This window comes from Natator depressus, chromosome 10 (genome assembly GCF_965152275.1).
Source record: "Natator depressus isolate rNatDep1 chromosome 10, rNatDep2.hap1, whole genome shotgun sequence".
In the NCBI taxonomy this organism is placed as follows: Eukaryota; Metazoa; Chordata; order Testudines; family Cheloniidae; genus Natator; species Natator depressus.
In genome coordinates, this window is record NC_134243.1 from 34,852,430 (window position 1) to 34,874,704 (window position 22,275).

Consider the following 22,275-nt stretch of genomic DNA (forward strand, 5'->3'; position numbering starts at 1 on the left):
ATTTTTATTTTTAAAAGATCTCTTAAGGAAATAAAACAAATGTTGAGTGGGAAAAAGGGAAAGAGTGTGACAATCTGTACTCTTACGCAAAAAGAAAAGGAGTACTTGTGGCACCTTAGAGACTAACCAATTTATTTGAGCATGAGCTTTCGTGAGCTACAGCTCACTTCATTGGATGCATACTGTGGAAACTGCAGAAGACATTATATACACAGAGACCATGAAACAATACCTCCTCCCACCCCACTTTCCTGCTGGTAATAGCTTATCTAAAGTGATCATCAAGTTGGGCCATTTCCAGCACAAATCCAGGTTTTCTCACCCCTCCGCCCCCCCCCACCCCACAAACTCACTCTCCTGCTGGTAATAGCCCATCCCAAGTACTCTTACGTTCACCCTTTTTACACATCTATGATAAATTCTATAACAAGTATGCCTTGAGAGGTATCATTTGAAAACCCACAATCTGCTGAACATTATTCTACTGGCAAAATGTGTGGCAACACTATGTAAAGTTATACAATTCTACTGTGTAAGGCATGTTCCAAGTTTGGGGAAACCACTTCAGACCAATTCCCCGGGGACCAAAGGCTAGACAACGCCTCAGCTGGGTGTCAGCCTAGTCCATTTGATTATCACCTGGTTAATCACCATTCTTTGACAGGAAGAAGGGTGTAAGCGATAAATTTACATATTGGCAAAGAAACAGCTGGGGGTTTCTGTTCCCCCTGAACTCTAGTCTCCTGAACCCCAGTAGGAAATGATCTTCACACTGAGAAGTGTGCTGCTTGCCAGGAGCTAGGATTCATGATGTGACAGAGGGACTGTCGAGAATCATCAAGCCCTCAGATCGCTACCCCTTCCTGCTTCTCCACGTGGGCACCAATGATACTGCCAAGAATGACCTTGAGTGGATCACTGAAGACTACATGGCTCTGGGAAGAAGGATAAAGGAGTTTGAAGCACAGGTGGTGGTCTCATCTATCCTCCCTGTGGAAGGAAAAGGCCCAGGTAGAGACCATTGAATTGTGGAAGTCAACGAATGGCTACACAGGTGGTGTCAGAGAGAAGGCTTTGGATTCTTTGACCATGGGATGGTGTTGCAAGAAGAAGGATTGCTAGGCAGAGACTGGCTTCACCTAACGAAGAGAGGGAAGAGCTTCTTTGCAATCAGGCTGGCTAACCTAGTGAGGAGGGCTTTAAACTAGGTTCACCGGGGGAAGGAGACCAAAGTTCTGAGGTAAGTGGGGACGTGGGATACCAGGAGAGCGCAAGAAGGGAGGGCTCCTGCCTCATACTGAGAAAGCAGGATGATCAGCGAGGTTATCTTAAGTGCCTATACACAAATGCAATAAGCAGGGAGAACTGGAAGTCCTGGCACAGTCAAGGAATTATGATGTGATTGGAATAACAGAGACTTGGTGGGATAACTCGCATGACTGGAGTACTGTCACGGATGGATATAAACTGTTCAGGAAGGACAGACAGGGCAGAAAAGGTGGGGGAGTTGCATTGTATGTAAGAGAGCAGTATGACTGGTCAGAGCTCCAGTATGAAACTGCAGAAAAACCTTAATCTCTGAATTAAGTTTAGAAGCGTGAGCAACAAGGGTGATGTCATGGTGGGAGTCTGCTATAGACCCACCGGACCAGGGGGATGAGGTGGATGAGGCTTTCTTCAGGCAGCTAACAGAATTTACTAGATCACAGGCCCTGGTTCTCATTGGGGGATCCCCCCTGCTCCCTGTCCCCTGACTGCCCCAACCTATCCACACCCTTGCCCCCTGACAGCCCCCCGAGGACTCCCATGCCCTATCCAACCCCCGCTGTTCCCTGACCGCCCCAGAACCTCCGCCCCATCCGACTGCCTCCTGTCCCCTGACTGCCCCCTGGGATCCCCCACCCCTAACTGCTCCCTCTCCCCTGACTGCCTCCCCCAGACCCTCTCCCGCCATGCGTGCCCCACCACCACCCCCCTTTACCATGCCACTCAGAGCGGCAGGAGCTCGCAGTCCCACTGCCCACGCGGCAGCATGGCCGCGGGGGAGGGGGAACAGCATGGGAGGAGCCAGGGGCGAGCCTCCTGGACCAGGAGCTCAGGGGCTGGGCAGGAAGGCCCCGCGGGCCGTAGTTTGCCCACCTCTCATCTAGCTTGTTAAGTTAGGTATTAGTTTGCATTTTACCTCTTATTTCTTTGTAACCAATTTTGACTTTTATGTCTCATTACTTGTAATCTCTTAAAATCTATCTATCTCTGTCTTTAATAAACTTGTTTTATTGTTTATCTAAGTTAGTGTGTTTAGATTGAAATGTTTGAGAACCTTCATTTGGGATAACAGAGTTTGTGCATATCACTTTCTATTAATGAAATGACAGACTTTCTGTGAGCTTGTATTGTCCAGAAGGAGAGAGCTAGGCAGTACAACAGGCACATTTCTGGGGATAAGTCTGGGACTGGAAGTTTGTTGGTGTTGCTCCTCAATGTAATTCAGGAGTGGCTGGCTAGGAGCACTTCTATAATTCAGTTGGGAGTGATTTTGCATGTTAGAGGCTGTGTGTGAAGAGACCAGAAGTGGTGGTTCTCACAGCAGAGCAGTGTAAAAGACATCCCAGTTTGTACAGTTGAGGGGCACAGCTGTCCATCAGTCAAGATTGTATTGTGGGTAATGTCACAGGAAGCCAAAAGCACTTTATCAACAGGATTTTTGCCTTTTTATGGACTGTAAAACACCCTGCAGTGCATTATTTGCAGGCTATTGTGCAAGAATAGTTTGGTAGTCTTTTGGTGTATAGCACTGGCAAATCTGTAAGAGCTAGTGGCCTATATTATGTGGGTTAGGAACTATAGCCCATCTGCAGTACCTTGGGAAGAGGCAGTGTCCATTGCAGTATGGCGTTGAGCTATTATCATTGTGTTGGCCTGATGACCTCTTTGTGGCAACAACCTTTGTGCTTTAAAACCATTCTTACTTTTAACTTTTCATTACCATCGCTCCCAGAAAGTCCAAATGAAAAGATGAGAACTGTAGAAGAGATCCATGTTTTGTGGATCAATACACAAAGCACTTCAGTCTGCCTGGGACAACGCTTAGCACTTCAATAGTAGTGTATGGAACACTTAAGCCACTAACCTTCTTAAAATTCATGCACTTCATATAAGAAATCTCACTGCTGAAGCTCAATCGAAATTCACAAATACTGGAACAGAGCTGACTTTATTTTTTTAAATTCTTTTGAGTGTTGAAATTAAAGCTCAAAATTGTGTATTTGGTAGGCAAAGATTCAGAAACCAGGGGCCAGGGTGGAATGAATCCATTTAAAAAGTGTTCTCATTTCCCCCCACAAACACATTTTGAGGGGACATTTAGGAAGTTTTATCCTAACTGTATGTGGTAGACAGGGAAGATATGCAACACATGTTCTTGTACAAATCAACTGTATCTGTGGGATTTCTATAGTGTTCCTATAAAAGAATACTATACTAAGTATTATAAGTGGTGCAGGTAATGATGCCTAAAATTAGGTTTGACTAATTTCCAATATAAAATTTGGTTTTCAAAGTTGCTTTGTAACTTTTGCCAAACTTTTAACTGTTTAGGCTGAAATTTTCCATGTCAAGTGTCTGCTACAGGTCTTTTTAAATGTCAGCAAAATCAGTCCAGCTCGTTTTCAGAACGAGGTTAAATAAAAGCACATTATTTTGTCCGCATTAAATTCCTACTAACATTTAGCTCCTCCTTGCTTTTTGAGCAGGGACTTGAAATTTGGCACTGGGATCACCTGGGTGTCAGGGATGTGCCTTTTTTTGCCCTCCGGGACCCACTTCCTACTTCCCACTGTGATCTCTTCTGCAGAGCTCCAAACCATTAAAGGGGCAGGGTGCAGGTAAATCTAATCCTAACATTCTCTTATCAGTGCTACATATTCCTTGTGAAAGTCCACCCCAATTTGGCAAAGTTATAAGCCTCTGAAAATCTGTCTGCACATATTCTGAGTTTGGGACCTTGCACTCAGCCTGCCCCATCCCCTCTCAGTTCATCTGAACCAACCAGACTACAAGCGCTGTCCCCGCAGAGCAACTGAACATGTTCCATCCTGAGGTTCTAGAGGCTGAGCTGGATTTTCTTCACAATTGTTCCTCGTTCCTACCACCACAGCAGTTCCAGCAGGACCAAGACTAGGGAACTTCTTTCCTGCGTTTGCTGTGCTCCCTCTGCCGGCATCCAGCTAAGGCTATGGGGCAGAATAGTCTGTAGCCGCTAGAGCACGTTCCCCTCCAGAACCAAGCACTGAAACCAGGAGTCCTGAGTCTCTGTATTGCTCTACTGTCAGCAAATATGTGAAAGACACTTAGCCAGTGGATCTTGTCTCCCTCTAGTGGTTGATTCACAGAGTGGTTCACAGCTGACTGCTGCTGATTACTCCATTAGTTCAAGTGATCTGTGATGTGGAAGTAAAGATATGAACCCTGCTGTGATCCAGGTTGTAGATCAATACGGTTTCACATGATAGAATTTCTGATTTTCATTTTTTAAAACAAAATTGGGAAATTAAATTTTAAAAAAGCCCACATCAACAGAATGTTAAGACTGCAAATTCAAGCACTCCAAAGTTAGGACATACAAGAATGAGAGTTGCCCCTTCAGCCTTAATTTAGCCCCACTGTGCATATGCGTTGGGATACAATTTTTAATTACATGATCACATGCTATTTTTCTCCCCAGAGTACCCCTGCCTCATTAGTGCACAGGAGGGATGGTATTCTGGTAACTGATCAGGGTTGTGTAGTGAATAAGGCTGTTCTCTGTAGAACCCCTGCATTGCTTTTTTGCAGAAGTTGGAAGATGTGTAGCAAAGGGGCAAGGGATTGGAGGAAGAGGATGGTCTCTTGATTAAGGAAGTTTAATCCCACCCTGGAGAATTTGAGTCTATCCCTGCCTCTGCCACTGTCTTCATATGTGATGCTGGGCAAGTCCCTTAAACTGAGATGAATCCAAAATGTTCCCTGTTTTTCTCAGTATCCAACATGTGAGACTTGGGCTCAGACTTGTAGACATTTTGAGCACCTACTACTGAAGTCGATTGAAGCTGTGCTTTGAACATATAAAGTGCTATAAATATACTGAGTACTCTGAAAAATCAGGAGCTAGGTGTTTCAAACTGGACACCCCAAATTAATGTATTCTTTTGAAACTCTTATCTTTAATCTCTCTCTATCTTCGTTCCCCAGGGGCAGTAATACTATCTGATCTCGGGGAGTGTTGCGCAGATCAATTCATTAACATTTGTGAGCACTCAGGTGTCATGGAGAGCACCATACAAACGCTCATGAAGAAATGAATCCTTCTTTTGTTCATTGCTGGATTTTAGATGGTATATGTTAAGGCCTGAGCCAATACATGGAATTAGGGGGATAAAAAGAAATATTAAATAACCATCTACCCATGCACTGAATGAGGCAGATTTCCTGTGGGAAAAATTAGCATGTGGCCATGTAATTAAAGACTATATCAGAATTACTCATGCAAGGGGACCGAATTAAGGGTGCACAGGAAACTTTAATTCTGACACTTCTGAACTTTTGATTGCTTGACTTTGCAACCTTTATATAGTTCTCTAAATGTAGTGCTTTGGATGTAATATTACATAATGTATTAGAAAGCTTCCCTGCTCCTTCTCGGAGTCAGTATGTGATCTGTCCAGATAGTTGGAGGCTGGATCACAAGAATAGAAGTGTATTCCCCTTTAGATGCAGTCCCAGCTGCATGGAAAAGAGGAGTTGCCTTCCCCTTAAAGGGCAAGAACATATGTCTATAGCACATTGGAGACCTCTTCGTGCCCCCACTTCTGGCTAGTTCTTTCACCAGCCCCTTATTCTGTTCTTTTTAGTAATATTTGCTCCCCAGCCATCCGACTCTACTTTTTTCTAACCTTGCACTCCTCCAAACTCCTCTCCTTGGCTTTCTGCTCCTTGATCTTCCCCTTCCTCCTCACCATATTCCAGGCTGACTACCCCATTCACGGTTCTCCCACTCTGTAGCACTTCCCCCACGCCCTCCAAATGCCTTCATCCTTCTAGCAATGCATATGGTGCAGGCTGAGAGCCTTGGGATTTCTCACACAGCAGCACTGTGTAACTTCCATAAGCTCCCACTTTCTGGGTACTAGCATGATCGGGGGGAGCAGTTCTCCAAAGCTGGGGAGAGGTCAAGCGATGACTCCATCCGCTCTTGTTGCGGGACTCGCAGGAAGCCAAGAGCAGAAGTGCCAATGGTAACAGGCGCACAGTGAGAGAGAAGGTTATCCCTAGCCCTTGCATGCTTAAGAATTGAGTCCAACTTGAAGCTGTGGAAATGTAGAAAGAACTGTAGTGCTGCCCACCTTGTGGGATCTGAAACTGCTGTTGATATAAAGAAATGGGGAGGGGAGAGTTTGGAAAAGGAGAGACACCTTCCCCTACCCCTTCCAGCCCCTGATCAGTGCCACCCATTTATACCTGGAGAAGGCCCTGCAAAGTGAAGGTCTCCCCTTGCTGAAATAGGAATCCTTTTTATCAAGTACATGCTGTCCCTGAAGCAGGAGGACTATTAGGCCAGTGCTAATTCTGTCCTGTAATTAAGAATGGACGGTTATTTGGGACTAAAATAAAGGCATGTGGTGCGCGATGCCTCTGGAAATACCAATCCAGCTATTTTATATTATTTTAACCTAAAAAATACAGCTAATGGCTTGCCCCTGTGTGGAAGGGCTGCTTGTACAGATATGATTTGCTCTCTTGGACAGATTCATAGTACTTAGCTATTGCTGACCCTGACAGTTTCTTGTGTTTACTGCATATTTTGACCACCTTGTTTTTAAAACCCTCTGCTTTTAATAGCTTATTCTCCTAAACGTCACTCCATCATTTCTTTGGTGCGGAGTTGCTGTCTAAGTTAAACTATACTTCAGTCTTTCTTTCTGAGGTTCACATTAAGATTCCTCCCATCCTCTTGTCCCCTGTCCCACCCCACCCCAAACTCTTTTACAATGTCTCTAGGTCTCTTTCCTGGTCTCTTCTCTACACTTACAGTTCATGCAAGTTCCCAGCCTCGTTACCTGACATTGAATAATTTGAGTTCTCTACGTAATCCTTACTGTTCAAATCATTGTGAGTTTGCTGGCTTGGTAGCTCCCGGCACCAGGTACAGTATGTGTTGTCAACTCACTTAAACGCTTTTGAAAGGATTTATTTTTCTCGGTCATTCTGAAGTGAAGTACACACAAGTGGCTCTGCTAGTGACCTGCCTGTCACTGCCCTCGCTGCTCTCCACTTTGAATTGTTCTTCTGTTGAAACCCTCTGCAGTGTGTCCCTAAGTCAGTTTTTAATTTATTTCAGGAGCCGTCTCTGCTCATGACTTCCTGTACTCTAGCTCCATATTTTGCTTTGTAGTATAACTCAAGCCTTTCAGGGAATACTTCTGCTCCCACAAAGCCCTTTTATAAAAACTTATCCTCACTTCGTCCCAGTGAATTCGCTCCATTTGACAAATGGAGAACTCAGGCACAGAGAGCTTCAATGACTTGTCCAAAGCCACAGGCCTCACTGTCAGGCTAGAACTTGGGGAGGTCTCTGTACAGTATACTAGCCCATCCTGCTCCCTTTGTGACTAGACTCGTGGGGGAAGTTTCTCACCATTCTAGTACTAGCTATGCCAGTGACAGTGCTGTTTACAACTTGTACTGCTGTAGTGCCTAGGAGCCACAGTCATGGAGCAGGACCCCATTGTGCTGGGTGCTGTGTAAACCCAGAACCAAGAGAAGCCCTAGCCCAAAGGAACTTACAATTGAATGATAAGAGGAGAAACAACAGGGGAATACAGACAGGCAAGGGAGCACAAGGAACCAATGAGATAATATAGGTCACCATCTGTACGCCATCTGCCTAACCATTGTCAAGTGTGTTCATAGGCATCATAGCAAGGAGCGTGTTAGGAAGGGATTTGAATGAGGACACTGAGGTAGCTTTGCAGATGTTCATTGGGAGCCCCCACTCTGAATGCAGGACAGTATGGGAGAAAGCATAAAGATGTTTGACTATTTAACAATGGGTGATCAGAGGCAGGTCACATTTCGATAGTGTATGAGAGGAGATAGGCAGTGGAGGACCTTGAACATGAAGGCCAGTAGCTTATGTTGTATGTGACGGAGAAAAGGGAGCCAGTGGAGGGACGCAAAGAGAGGGGTGACATACTCAGATTGAGAAGCCAGGGAGATGATCGTTGCAGCGGCATTTTGAATGGATACAAGCAGGGCAAGCTGGGATTTGTGAAAGCCAGAGAAGAGCATGTTGCTGTAACTGAGATGTGAGATGCAGAGTCTGGATGAAATAGGAAAGGCTGTATCTGGGGGATGTTATGCAGAAAGAAGTGGCAAGATTTAGACACAGTCTGCACATAGTGATCTAAAGAGGGCAGAATTGAAGATGACACCCAGGGTACAGCTCTTAGTGGCAATAATTGTGGTGTTGTCCACAGTGATTGGGAGAGGCAGGGAATGGGGGGTGGGTTTGAGCAAAGTAGGTCGTCTGTTTTGCCACATTGAGCTTCACCTGACAGTTGGATGTCCAGGAGGAGATGACCAAGAGACAGGCTGGGATGTAGTTTGGACAGAAGACGACCGGTCTGGAGTAGAGGTAGATCTGCGAGTGACTGGCATAGAGATGAGAGTTGAATTTATGTCCGTGGATGAAATTACCCACCTCCAGGGTATAGGAGGAGAAGAGAAGGTGACCAAGGATGAAGCACAGAAAGTTGCAGTGGGAATGGGGAGCCTCTGAGCGATATGCAGAAGGAGCAATTGGGGAGTTATGAGAGGACAGTCATGGAAGCCAAATGAGGACAAGAACAGACAGAGTATGGTCGAAGGTAGCTGACAGGTTGAAGAGGAAAAGGGTGGGGCACTGGTTCTGAGCTTTGGCCAAGAAGAGGTCAGGAGAGACTTTGGTGAGAACAGTTCCATTGGGATGCTAGGAGTGGAAGTCAGATTGTAGGAGGCCTGGGATGGAATTGAAAGAGGAGAACTCCAGATGGCATATTCATTGTGTGACGGTGCCCCCCATAAGGCTTTATGAAAATATACTTATAATGTATATATGACATAACTAGAATGTGTTTTGTGCTACATATGCCAGGTAACAGATCTCTGTAAAGGTTATGATCTACTGAATCTATTAATCCTATTTGTATGCATATATAAATTTTGTATTAGAAGTTATGAATATTGGCTGCATACTTGTTTGATTCTGAGTAGGTTTTAGTGAAGCAGTTGGTCAGCTTCCTGAGAAAAGACTATTCTCAGTAAGTTCCCAATCAAGAAGCCCTTAAGCCAACAAAGAACTTGGAGACGCCAATCCACATCTGAGCTTTCCCAGGAATGTGGTTTGGGTGATAAGAAACTCAGTCATGCACGGACATGTGACTTGCCCAGGTGACTTCAAAACTCCATTTTGTAGCTGGACTGTGCATAGGAGATTGGAGGGGGTCTCCACCCACAGGAGAAAGTCTATTTAAACCCCTGGGAGACCCTTCCATTTTGTCTTCAGTTGGCTAAAGAGAGAGCCTCTCCAACCCCAAGGATACCTGAAAGAAACTGGAACAAGGGACAGTAACTACAGGGGGTGTTAATGATTGCTGGACCCAGACTAGAAGGAGACTAGTCTGTAAAAGGAAGTTTACTGGGTGAGGATTTTATCTATATTCAGCTTTATTACTGTACTAAGACTTGCATGTTTTGTTTTATTTTACTTAGTAATTCACCTTGTTCTGTCTGTTACTACTTGGAACCACTTAAATCCTACTTTCTGTATTTAATAAAATCACTTTTTACTTATTAATTTAACCCAAAGTATGTATTAATACTGGGGGGGGGGAGAGAACAGCTTTATACAGGGTAAAAGATTTATTTGGGGTTTGGACCCCATTGGGAGTTGGGCATCTGAGTGTCAAGGACGGGAACATTTCCTAAGTTCCTTTCAATTAAGCCTATAGCTGTTAGGGGAAGTGGCTCAGACCTGGGTCTGGGTTTGCAGCAGGCTAGCGTGTCTGGCTCAAACCAGGCAGGACACTGAAGTCCTAAGCTGACAGGGCAGGAAAGCAGGAGCAGAAGTAGTCTTGGCACATCAGGTGGCAGCTCCCAGGGGGTTTCTGTGATCCAACCTGTCACACAGTGAACTCAGAAACTAATGGGCGAAAGAGGTGTGGATGGAGGGACAAGTGGAGTCAAGGCACCTCCTGTAAATCAGAGATTAAAGCATGTTTGTTCTGGGGGGGGGTGGAGTGGGGGAAGAGCCAGAGTAAAAGAGAGTAAGAGGGATGAGAGTGGGTGTGAGGGAGATCGGAGGTGGGATGGAGCCACTTGGCCAGGTGGAAGGTTAGTGGAGAGCAGATGAGAGAGGACAGGGAGGAGGCGAGAGTTTGCATGGGTGTCCCTGGTGTCATAGTCGACCGTGTGTAAATGCTGGTTAATGCCAGTGCCCTTTCTACTCTAATACTCCCACTGTTGCTGATGCTGCTAGTGAAGCTGTGCTGCTGGCTGCGATAGTGGGAGCATTTCAGAAACCATTCTAGCCTGGGCAAGGTCTTATACCATGCTGACTTCATGCATGAGTTCGTACATACGTGTGAAGGTGGTGTTCATGGATCTGGAGCACCTAATAAGCAGTTAAGTAGTTCTTTTGTTTTTCTGCTCATTTGGACAGGAATTTGAAAGCTTAATGCAGCCTATTGTGTTGGAGGACAGGAAGGCAAGATCTCCATAGCAACCCTTAGTATACACAAAGCGCCATATGAGAGGAAGGGGGGGGGGAATTGGGGAAAGAACCTGCCATAAGAGGAAAGATAATGAGTTGAGTAGAAAACTCATCCATGGTGTTCACTGGTTTTTGTTTTTTTGGTTATTTTTTGTCTTCATTGTCTGCTTTCAGCACCTTTGCTGATAGTGGAGAAAGTAGCCCTGAGTTGGAGGGATGTGGAAACAAACCTGACTCCTAGCGATTGCTCCTGGAGAATGGAGCAGTGGCAAGTGTGCAGTCAGCTATTGAGAAACCTATACTTTTTTTTCTTGCAAAGCTCTTTTTAGTGGTGCTACATTTTCAAAGCACAAATCACAGTAAGAATAGAATATCGGACTGTTCAGAGAGACCTCTCCAGCATAACCAAGTCACAAACAGATGGGGCAACTTGCATCCATATTCTCCACGCAACTGAATAAGATATAGTGTGTTGGACACTGTCCCTTCATGTAACTGAGCAAGCACAAACGGTGGGATCAGACAGCGTCTGAGCCGACTGAAATGACAGAGGCTGAGCGTAGCAGAGATTTTGTTTATTTTAATTGTGCAGGGTTCCCATCAACATCTCAAATTGTGCATATAAAACATCAGGCTCTCTTAATACAGCTAAAAGCCCGCCCGCCCCAACCTAAAACCCTCCTATTCCAGCCTATCCCCCCAGAAAGAACCTGAATAAGTAGTTGTGCTTGGAGGCATGCATGGAGGTCCAGTGGTGCTTTGTCTTAGGCTGGAGAGAGGAGTAATTTGAATCAAGAGCTCTTTGCTGAGGCTGTGTTTACTGTAGACTTGTAAATTTCCCCCCCCCCTCTGCTGCTAGCAGCAATGGGAGCAGTATTGTAGACCAGACTTCAGTATTTCAGTCAACATGTTGCCTGACCCAGCTTAGAGCAGTTCTAGATGATAGTGGTAAAAGGGCTGGCAGCCACCCAATTCCCAGCTGCTTGGCACAGGTCTGGTCGCTTTCAGCTCAACACTCTGTATATTGTTAACTCTCTTGATACCCACGTAAAGACGGGGCTCTGAAGTCATAAAGGGCTTTTAGAAATAGAAACTTTCACCATGAATTGCATCTGGAAACTAACTGGAAGTCAGCAGAGTCTGTGGAGCAATGTGCAGTCTATGCAGACCACCACTAAATGGGCCACTGCATTCTGTTCTAGCTGCAGCTTCCAAATACTCTTCAAGTCTAGCCTGAGTTAAGATATGTTGATAAGAATAATCCAGAGGCATGAATTTTGAGGTCCACATCTGATGACATCTCTCCTCATCCACCTAGAGATGTCAATATTAATAGTATATTTTAGAAGGGCTGCTCACTCCTCCACAAAGATCAGCCTTCTCCCTACTCGTCTTTGAGACTCTCAGGTCACAGTCTCTGCCTCGTGTGGTTGGGAATGAGAGCACTTTCCTTGGGTTTTCGCAGCTGTAGAAGTCAGGAGCCCACATTGCCTTTTTCAGAACTTGAAATCCTAGAATGATAGAAAGTTGAGATGGAAAAGCTCTGTTGGGTTATCTTTCTAATCCAGTTCAGAATTGTTCCTTGCTACTGGAGATTCTCAAGTGCTTTGTCCAGCCTCGTTTAAAGCAAAGCTGCATATAGAGCCGAGTAACTAAAATCAGAGAGAGAAACAATTTCTGGTAGGAAAAGACTTTGAATTTTTAAATAACAGTGGGGCTAAAAATGAGGTAAAGAAAACACGGGCTTAAAGTGCCTTTTTACATGACCACTTTATTTGCCTAGGAGGAGGAATGCTGGCTAGCTGTCTCATTATTAGCGTACTGACTAGCTCTTGCTGAGTACGTGACAATCTCTCTTTGATTACAAAGCAGAATCAAAAGACTAAAACCACGGGCAAAAGAGAACTTGGCCTGTGCTGCTCCAAGAGATATTACAGACGTAAATCACACACAGGACCACCTTTCATCAGTTGAAGGAATGACCCTGCCAGGCTTGTAGGGGAGAGCACATAATCAGACACTACTTGCTAAAGAACATGTTCAGGCTTGTTCCTCACTGTGATTTATGGTGTTGCCGCTAAAAGCCACACATCCAGGTTAAGAGAGGACTGCTTTGTCAGAATGCCATGTGTTGCAGGCTTCCTCTAAATTAGATAGCTTTACAGTCCGTAAACATAGGCTGAGGATATCCATCAAGCCAGAGGTTAGCTGTACAGTAGTTGCTCCTAGAGCCTGGATTCGGTGCGTGTGTTTATATAATGTTCCATTTTTACTGGCCCACTGAAAGGGCAGCATTGATGGGTTTTAGGGAAGATTACTGCAACTCTTGGCTTTGAGTGAGTTAGGGAGAGTAAAAAGGGGGTGGGAGGAGCTAGGTGTAAAGGCAGGGTTACTATATGTCTGGGTTTTCCTGGGCAGAGCCTCTTTTTTAAATCCTCCATCTGGGCGGATTTTTCAAATACCAGGGAATGTCCGGGATTTTTATAGAACAGTCTTTGCAGCTCAGAAAGAGCCCAGATTGGTCTGCTTCCTGATTAGTCTCTCCCCACCTCCGCAGCTGATTGGTCCATCCCCCTGCAGCCACAGCTGCTGGATCCTGCCTACCCAGGCCCCAGCCCTGGGGAGGAGGTCCTGCCGGGAGGTGCTAACTGATGGCTGTCACTGCGTCCTGAGCTTGTGCCAGCCACCCTGCCACCATGACAGGGAGTGACACTGCCCCCCACTTCCAGTGAGCACCCCTGTTGTAGGTATCCCCTCCAGCTCCCACCCCCCCAATACCCCTTCCACTACACACCCCTCTCCAGCTCTTCCCCACACCCCTCCAGCAGTGTTCTCTTTTTGGGAACCTGAAATATGGTAGCCCTAGAAGGAGATCTGAAGTCATGGAATAATCAGGCCTATTTTTAAGAAGTGTTTGCTCCTTTTTTAAAATCCTACTTTGAAAGAGGGGTTAAGTAAATGTACACTGCCTTTGTAATGAGTACAGCAAGCTAGCTAAACCAGGTATGCACATTTCAGCCCAGTCTTCCCACCCCGGGCAACTGAGTTCCTGCTGCTTGTCAAGTTTCTGTGCATCACAGTTAATGCTGACACACTACTTGGTTTTGCTGCTCTCAAAGGATCTATTGATGATAGCAGTGAAATATTCTTGTAAACATTGCTTGGTGGTGGCTTGCGCTAGGATGCTTTTCTTCACCCTTAGGGTAAAAGCACTATTCCCCAGGCTTTTCAAATTGCAGAACAATTTGCAGCCATAGAACTGACAGAAAGCAACTTGTTTAGGTGGTGATTATTTGTGTTACAGTAGTGCCTAGAAGCCCCAGTAGAGATTGGGACAGTCCCTGTCCTGAAGAGTTTTCACTCTAAATAGAAGAGTCAATGGATGGGAAGGGAAATGGAGAAGGGGCTGGGGAAGAGTAATTTGACCATGCTTACACAACAGATAAGTGACAGAGCTGGACTCCCAGTCCAATGTTCTGTACTACTACTAATAATTAATAGACCATGCTGCCTTCTACTCTTAATAACAAGTCAAATCTATTAATAGCAAAAGCTATTTATAACATTTTTCTGGATAGATGTTGAACTTGTGCGCACACACTTTTTTTTTTAAAGGCTTATGCTGTGAATAAGGAATGTACTCTGCAAAGGTGTTTACACATGTTCCGTCCTGGTGGCTGTATTGTTGAGCTTCGTATGACTTCTAGAGAAATCTTAGTTTGGACTGAAGCCTAGGAGAGATCTGAACTGGCTGTGGAGTCAGTTTTCTGGAAAATAGCTTAAAGGACACATGAACATAGGCTGTGCTTTCTGCTTTGACCATCCGCCTCCATCAGTTGTGAGGGGAGAGCCCCTCCGGCTCCCAAAATACAACATGATTGGAGAGCTTCTCTAAAACACTATTGTCCATAATGATTCCTTGCCCTGGTTAACATCATCTGAGTTAAACAGCTTTGATATGTGTACGTTCAAGAGATGTGATCCTGCTCCCACCATTTAATTTGAGCTGACAGGACTGGGTATCTTACTTTAACCCAGTGTTTCTCAACCTGTGGGAAGAGTTCTAGGTTTCGCTCAGAGGGGTGGGGAGGACTTGTCAGAAGGGAGCGTTGGGGCTGAGAAAACTTCTATGATCCCAGATCTACTCTAATGTCAAGACGCTCATGTTTTGGGTAAAGTGGTTCAAGTAAAGCCCCTTGAAAGCTACCCCCTGTCCCTGCCCTTCTGTCTTGGTCGCTCGTGATGAAGCTGCAGGCTCAGCAGCAGCCTGCTCTCTTCACCAGTCCCATGGCAATCAGTTCAGTCTTGTGTAGAAGTGATGGATTCCCCTGCCCCCAGCAGCATGTAGTCTTCTGCTGAGTAGGAGAATGGGGAAGAGGAGTAGGAGAATGGGGAAGAGGTGGCATTGCTGGGGAGAACAGCAAAAAAAGCTAGTGACCAACAATAACACAGAAGAATAAAGAGTGAAGAAAGAACACGCAGAAAAGGAGAGATGGCAGCAATTGTGCTAGGGTGTGTTTGGGGGTGGGGGGGAGAGGAACCCAGATGCCAATCGGCTTCAAGGTGCGGAGGACACCAAGGATCTAATGTTGGGAAGCACTTTTTTAACTGGACTAATCCTGTGACTTTGGCTGCTCTCAAACTGGGATCTTTAATAATGATGATTAAAAATCCCCCCTCATAAAAATCCCCCTCTGTTGAAAATTAAGTCCTCTCTCAAGTCTGCCCTGCAACTACCGGCTCTCACGGGGACACGCTCTTCATTTTGGGGTTCAAATCCTCTTCTGATCTTTCCTCCCCGCTAGAAACAGCTGACCTTTTGTTTTCTGTGCTTTCAGATTCTGACAGCCAGTTGTGTGAGATGGGGTATACCCATGAGGAGGAACCTTCTGTCTGTCCTGATGAGTTCGATGACTTCGTCACGTTTGAGGCAAGTATTAGTAAGCTAAATAAGGGCATGAAAACTGGGGGTGTGTGTAGTCTGGGACTTGAAATACATAGGCAGTCTGACTTGTGGAGGTGCTGAGCCCTTAAGCTGCTGTTAACTTCAGTGGGGGTGGTGCTCAGAATCTCTGAAAGCTGGGCCCAGTGTGACATGTTAAACACAAGCATTGTTCTTGATAGAAAATGGCACTTACATGAAAAGTCTGATAGCATCCCTTCGGCTTACCCTTGTATTAGAATCAGTATTTCTGCCAGCCAGACATCACTGCATGTTGCTTTGGTGCTCAGAGTTGAAGATAGCATTGAACGCTCATAAGGTTTTTCCATCTCTGGCCACAAGCTCCCAGTGTGTGTTGTGTTCTTTGTGGGAGCAATGCCCCTTGTGGCAAAAGAATGTTAGAAGCATGGCAAAGGTGCGTTGCTGTGGTTGCGTTCGTTTTGCCACTGGGGATTGTGGCAACAGAGAGCATGAACCCAGTTCCAGGAAGTACTTATTATAAATACGCCCATCATGAGCCTGTCTGCTCCAATCTCTTGGAGGCTGTTCCTAAACAGAAGGACGACACAGAATATTTCGGATGTCATTCATTGCTGTGCTGTCAGCTAAAGGCAGAGCAAAGGGCAGTGTGATTTTTCTCCCCCCCGCATTTTATTTTTGTTGTTGACATGGAATGTTCCATTTCCCCTTGGCCCTCCCTAGTGGGAAGGATTAGGCCATTCTATTTGTCTCTTGCTGTTTGCTCTCCTTGTCTGTAAATGAGGCTGCTGTTACCAGGACATGCCTGTCAACTTTTATTGTGGGCTTTTTGTTCTTCCCCGGTCGGCAGGTGCACTGGGTGCCTTCCAGACAGCAGCAGCAGGAGGGCCACCATATTTACCCTCTGAGCAAACACTCTCCTGCTTCCACGAAGGCCCAGCTCACCGGGTTGTTTGTTTTTCCAGATCTGTTTTTTTAATGTTTCCCAATATAATTCAGTATGTCTTTCAAAGCCTTGCCTGATGGCACCCCCTGTATATGGTGCCCATGCTTGTTCACTTGCCTACCAGACTGCCCCAGCCTTTAACAGTCTAAAATGGAAGACTCCAGGGTTTGCAATATTGAGACTCCACTGGATAGGTCAGGGTCTCAGAGCTGCTCTGTGTTTACATAGAAATATGCCTGCTATTGCTTGATCACAAATAAATATACAGCCCAGAATGCATTTTCTTGGTCTTCTATTTTCTTCAATAGAGGGCTAGGTGCTGCTCTCTTGAGTTCCCTGGTAATACACCTGACACTGATCAGCTTTGTTCTGTCCTTTGTCATTAAAAAGCAACCACTGGCTGCCTTGTGCTTTCAAGACAGTAAGTTTTATATGGCTCTCACGTGTCACTTTGAAGACCCTGGTTGGTATAAAGTAAAATCAGAATAAACTATTCCTATTTTTAATCCTCTGCTTCTCCCACTTCCGGGGCATTTACTGAAACAGCTTGTTGGCTGGTTCCCACTTTTCACCAAAACCACGGATACTTGCTCTCCAACCTTGGAGGAATCACTTCTGTTTCCCTATCTGTAGAAAGGGAACAATACCAGGGGCTTGATTAATGTGTGACCCTTAAGTTCTTCCATTGGGAGGCTTTCCTTAAGTGTAAAGTTATGTATTTGGAGTCTGGCTCTTTATGTGCAAAATACCCTCATTGTCTTGCCTTATACTGTGTGCAGGAGAAGATACAAGTACACACTTCACCATTTTGCTTGCTCTCTTGGGTATTTGAATAAACCTCACAAATACCGTTGCTGTATTTAGCAAGGTGACTGCAGCCTTTTGACTGAGAAACCACAATTTATACTTGGAGGGATAGGGGAGGAAATGCATTTTCTCAAATTCCTCTTTCAGTTTGTTCAGCATCACAAATGCTTCTTACCTCTGCTGACTGGGCTAAGCTAAGTGGGAGCTGCAGCTGCTTCTAACCTTTTCTCTGCTACTAGCCAGCTAGAGGCTTTAAATATTCACTCCGTGGATTTGACTGATGGCTCCATTGCACTCATACTGTTAATGATCTTAGCTTATTCTACATAGATACTGCGAGCCATTGTGGGGATGAGAGTCTGTCTTTAAAGGGAAGGGAAATAGAGCAAGAGCACTTCATAGTGGCTGTGTGAGAGTGTTGCAATTAACCTGTTATTGTGGGAACAAGTCCATACCGAGAAGTTTAGCATACCCTGCTGGAATTACTGTCAGTTACTTGTCAGAATAAAAACATAAATAGAAGGAAAATGAATGGCAAACCTGCAGCTTGTTTTTTAAAACTGAGAATCCATTTCTGGGGGGTTGTATTTGGGGTAGCTTTTAGCTGATAATGAGCCCAATGTGTTTTTGAATGTATTTGGTAAAAATCACCACCGTTCTCTGACGCACGACCTGAAATAATTTCCAATCTATAAGGAAAATATAGATCACAGAGCCTCTGCAAATGGGAGCATGATAGAAAGATATTGCTCAGTCTTGCAAGTGTAAAAATACATGAGTGTCTCGGTTTTTTTTTTTCCTTTTCCCTTTTAATATAACTGATCGACAGGTCCCTGGTATTTGGCATTTTATTTTGCACATCCTGCAGTGCTATACCAGGGAAAGCTTGGACTGTTTAGAGGGGAAACTAGGGGAAAAAGCAAGCGAGGCGTGCTGGCACAAACAAATGTGTTGTGAGCTTTCTTTGATGTACCCTGTAAGCACTGTGCTGTTCTGCTAGTCTGAGCGAGGAACTAAGGATTTACATCCTGTGGTTGTATGGAGGAGCTGCCCTAGAGAATTTCTAAGGCAGTATAAAACACAGACATAATCAAAAGCCTCTTTCAGGCTGATCCGGGTGATAAGAGGGAAGAAAAGGAAAAAGGAGACAAACTTTCAAAAGTCCAGACGTTTCCCTTAGGCGTACCGACTCTGGTGTTCCAGTGGAAAGTACCTTGTTTCATGCTCCTGTTGGAATTTCCAGTGTATGTGTGTGCAGCAATCAAACAACTTCGCAGCAGTTTTTTTTTGTTTACTGGGCAAGGCAATGCAGTTAGAATTGTCGTTTAAGATGATGGCTCTCTTTAGGTTCCCAAACATGTAAATCAGTGCACGAGGTTCTAGGCTGCGGATTAGGTGAAGGTGAGCACGTTTCAAAAGCAGTGATGTCCTTAAGCTGGGCAAAGGGAGATGGGTAACATCTAGTTTCCCTTGTTCTCAGTTGTCAGAGGTCTGGTTTCAGAAGAAATTTCTTACAGGGAACCACAAAGGAATAAAATGTCCCTCTTTTCGTCCTCTATGATGCACAAAGGAGTCAGGAAAACTCTTTAAAATATACCTTAATCTCTTGCTTATTTTATACTTCCCTAACTTTACTGGAGGATTTAATAAGCGTCACACTCTCCCTGCCCTTAGTACTACTTCCCCTTCGTCTGAGTCCTTAAAAAAAATCTTTCTTCCCAAATGTTTGAATTAAATAGGTGTAAACAAAAGTTATAAATAGTCTGAATAAAAACTTCTTCCCTTTTTGTTAATAAGGTGGTTGTTCTATACTCTTCTTACTTGTGATATCATAATTCTCCTAGTTCTTCCTCTTCTATGCGTAAGCGGGGGAACGGTCCCGCTATTGTGGGGACCTTTCCTGGCTTATACAATACCCCGATGAAGTGGGCTAGCAAAAGGATCAGAGTCCTCGCTCCCACTCCCTTTATCCAGAGGCCTCCTCTCCTACGTGGCAGAGTCCTTGTAACCCCAACAAGGCTGGGCCCAGGATTCCCGGGGGGCTCGACCCCCAACCTTGTCACGGTCACTTAGGGCAGGGGTGAGCAACCTATGGCCTGATGGCTGCATCCGACCCTTCAGATGCTTTAATCTGGTCTTCAAGCTCCTGCTGGGGAGCGGGGTTCGGGGCTTGCCCTGCTCCGCACGGCTCCCAGAAGCAGTGGCATATTCCCCCCTCTGGCTCCTACGCATGGGGCAGCCAGGGGGCTTCACACGCTGCCGCTGCCCCAAGCGCCGCCCTGACAGCTTCCATTGGCCGGGAACTGTGAGCATTCATGGTGCGCCATACAATTTCCATACCCAAATGTGGCCCTCAGGCCAAAAAGTTTGCCCACCCCTGGGCTATGGTGTCCCCACTTCGGGGTGCTCTCTCTGCACTGCATGCTTCCCTGACCCATTGATCATTACATACAGGTCAAAGCAAATAAAATTAATTGCTGTTTAATAAATTGTGTTTAAAAAAAAAAAAAAAAAAAAAAAGGATAAAATGGGAAAGGTTAAAGGAAAACACATCACCCCGCTCTGTGGCACTGGGGCATCACAACCAGCATCTCTGGGATGTCGGGGAAGTTCAATCCGTTCCTCACAAGTCCCAGGCCTCCTGCTCAGGCCCTGGCTGTGCTGCTGGGATGCTGCAGGTTGGACACTTGCTCTGGTGGTGGCCACATGCTCTCAGGCTCTAGATGGCAGGACCCTTCTTCCCAGTGTTGCCCCCCGCCCCATCGGGGTTACGATCCCCCTCCAAGTCTGGCCTGTAAGGCCTCTTGGCTGGGGGCATCTCCCTGCACTGGGCCCACTGCCCAGGGTCCCCCTCGCTGGCTCCGGACTGCTCCAGCTCCACTCTGCCTCAGCACTGCTGCTGCTCTGCCTTCAGCTCCCTGGGCTGTTTCTCTGGCCCCCCCTGGCTCTGGTTGCTGCAGCTCTCCCCACAGGACAGGTCTGCTCTGTGGGCTGCTTCTGTTACTCTATTCCCAGCTCTGACCTGCTTCCTGGGCTGCTTTTCTGGCCTCTCTAGCTGGCACGGCTCTGCTCCCCAGCTCAGCTTGGGCCCCTGCTTTCTCATTAACTCTGCCCCACTCTGTCTGACCCAGGCAATTCCAGCTCACACGGAGGATGGGACCCTCCTGACTCCCTGAATAGCCTGCCCGCTCTGTCAATCAGGCTGACCTGGAGCATCGGCCTCTCCCCATTGTTCCTGGGGACTGTCAGTCTCAGGGTCCTGATTTCCCATTGAACCTTCCGCTTTCTTTTAGTACTGGGAGCTAGCCAACCAAAACACCCCCACTGAATGTTAGTAAGGGGACAATAGTCCCCTTACCTGTGGTAGGGAAGACCTGAATCTGTAACAGGAGTGGGCATACTTTTTGGCCTGAGGGCCACATCTGGGTATGGAAATTGTATGGAGGGCCATGAATGCTCATGAAATTGGGGGTTGGGGTGTGGGGAGCGGATGAGGGCTCTGGCTGGGGGTGTGGGCTCTGGAGTGGGGCTAGGGATGAGGGGTTGGGGTGCCTGAGGGGGCTCCGGGCTGGGAATAAGGGGTTTGGAGGGCGGGAGAGGGATCAGGGCTGGGGCAGGAGTTGGGGCCTGGGAGAGGGACAGGGGTTCAGGCTCCGGGCAGCGCTTACCTCAAGCAGCTCCCGGAAGCAGCAGCATGTCCCCACTCCAGCTCCTATGCAGAGGCATGGCCAGGTGACTCTGTGCATTGCCCCGTCTGCAGGAACTGCCCCTGCAGCTCCCACTGGGCGTGGTTCCCGGCCAATGGGAGCTGCTTGGGGCGGGGACAGTGTGCAGAGCCCCCTGACTGTCCCTACGCGTAGGAGCCAGAGGGGGGACATACCGCTGCTTTCAGGAGCAACACGGAGCAGGGCCAGCCCTGACCCCACTTCCTGGCCAAGCACTGGAGCGGGGCAAGCCTTGGACCCTGCTCCCCGGCGGGAGTTCGAGGGCCGGATTAAAATGTCTGAAGGGCCGGATGCGGCTCCCGGGGCATAGTTTGCCCATCCCTGATCTGTAATGTTAAAAAGTTTGTCTTTTTTTTAAATCTGTTTTCGTTGTAAGAGGGGGAAGGACCTGTTGGATCTTTTCAGAGCAACATAAAAAAGCACCCAAAAGGGCCTCAGCCCGACTGTTTGCACTTTGCAGGTCACCTTTAGAAGGCCAAACGCCCTGTTACAACTTGACCGATCTGTGTTGCAATAGTCATAACAACGTGGAGAGAGGCTTGGGTTAGGAAAGTGGATGGGTGGAAGGGAGGAGGAGGAAAGAAGGGTAGAAGATAGGGGGAAATGTAAAGTTTTCATTTCTTATCTAGAGGAGATTTGATATTTCTGTAACTGTAGCAACCAAAACAAATCCTGCCAGATTGCTGGCTGGCAAAGACGCAGAGAAGAGCGTAGCTAAACTGCTTCATCTGCTCCTCGTGACTGGAGGTTCAAGCATACCTCTGAACTTTCAAACCTGCCAGTGTGTCACAGACAAAACTGAAATGTGGACCCTATGAGTTTTCTTGCACATCATACACCATAATTGACAAATTATGTTTGAAAAGCCTATTTTAAGAATGTTTTTTCATTCATGAATTAAATAACCCAACTGAGTAAATAGAAAACTGGAAAAACAAATTCTGTGTTGTGTGGGTGTACGGCTTCTCCACACACATCAACAGGGTTTGAACTCAGGACCTTCAGATCCGCAGCACAGAGCTCTACTACTTGAGTTTAAAAGAATAGTGGTCTTTGTGTGAACTGGCCTCCAGAGTGAGACACAAAATAT

The 22,275-nt window shown here is 46.2% G+C and overlaps 1 protein-coding gene across 4 annotated transcripts in view; it reads left to right on the forward strand.

Moving 5' to 3' along the window:
* Positions 1-22,275, forward strand: part of RAB11FIP3 (RAB11 family interacting protein 3) — a 166,005-nt gene that overhangs the window by 75,842 nt on the left and 67,888 nt on the right. For all 4 annotated transcript variants that reach the window (XM_074965711.1, XM_074965712.1, XM_074965714.1 and 1 more), the window contains exon 3: positions 15,625-15,716. In XM_074965711.1, the coding sequence (XP_074821812.1) occupies positions 15,625-15,716 (92 nt within the window). The remainder of the gene's footprint in view (positions 1-15,624; positions 15,717-22,275) is intronic.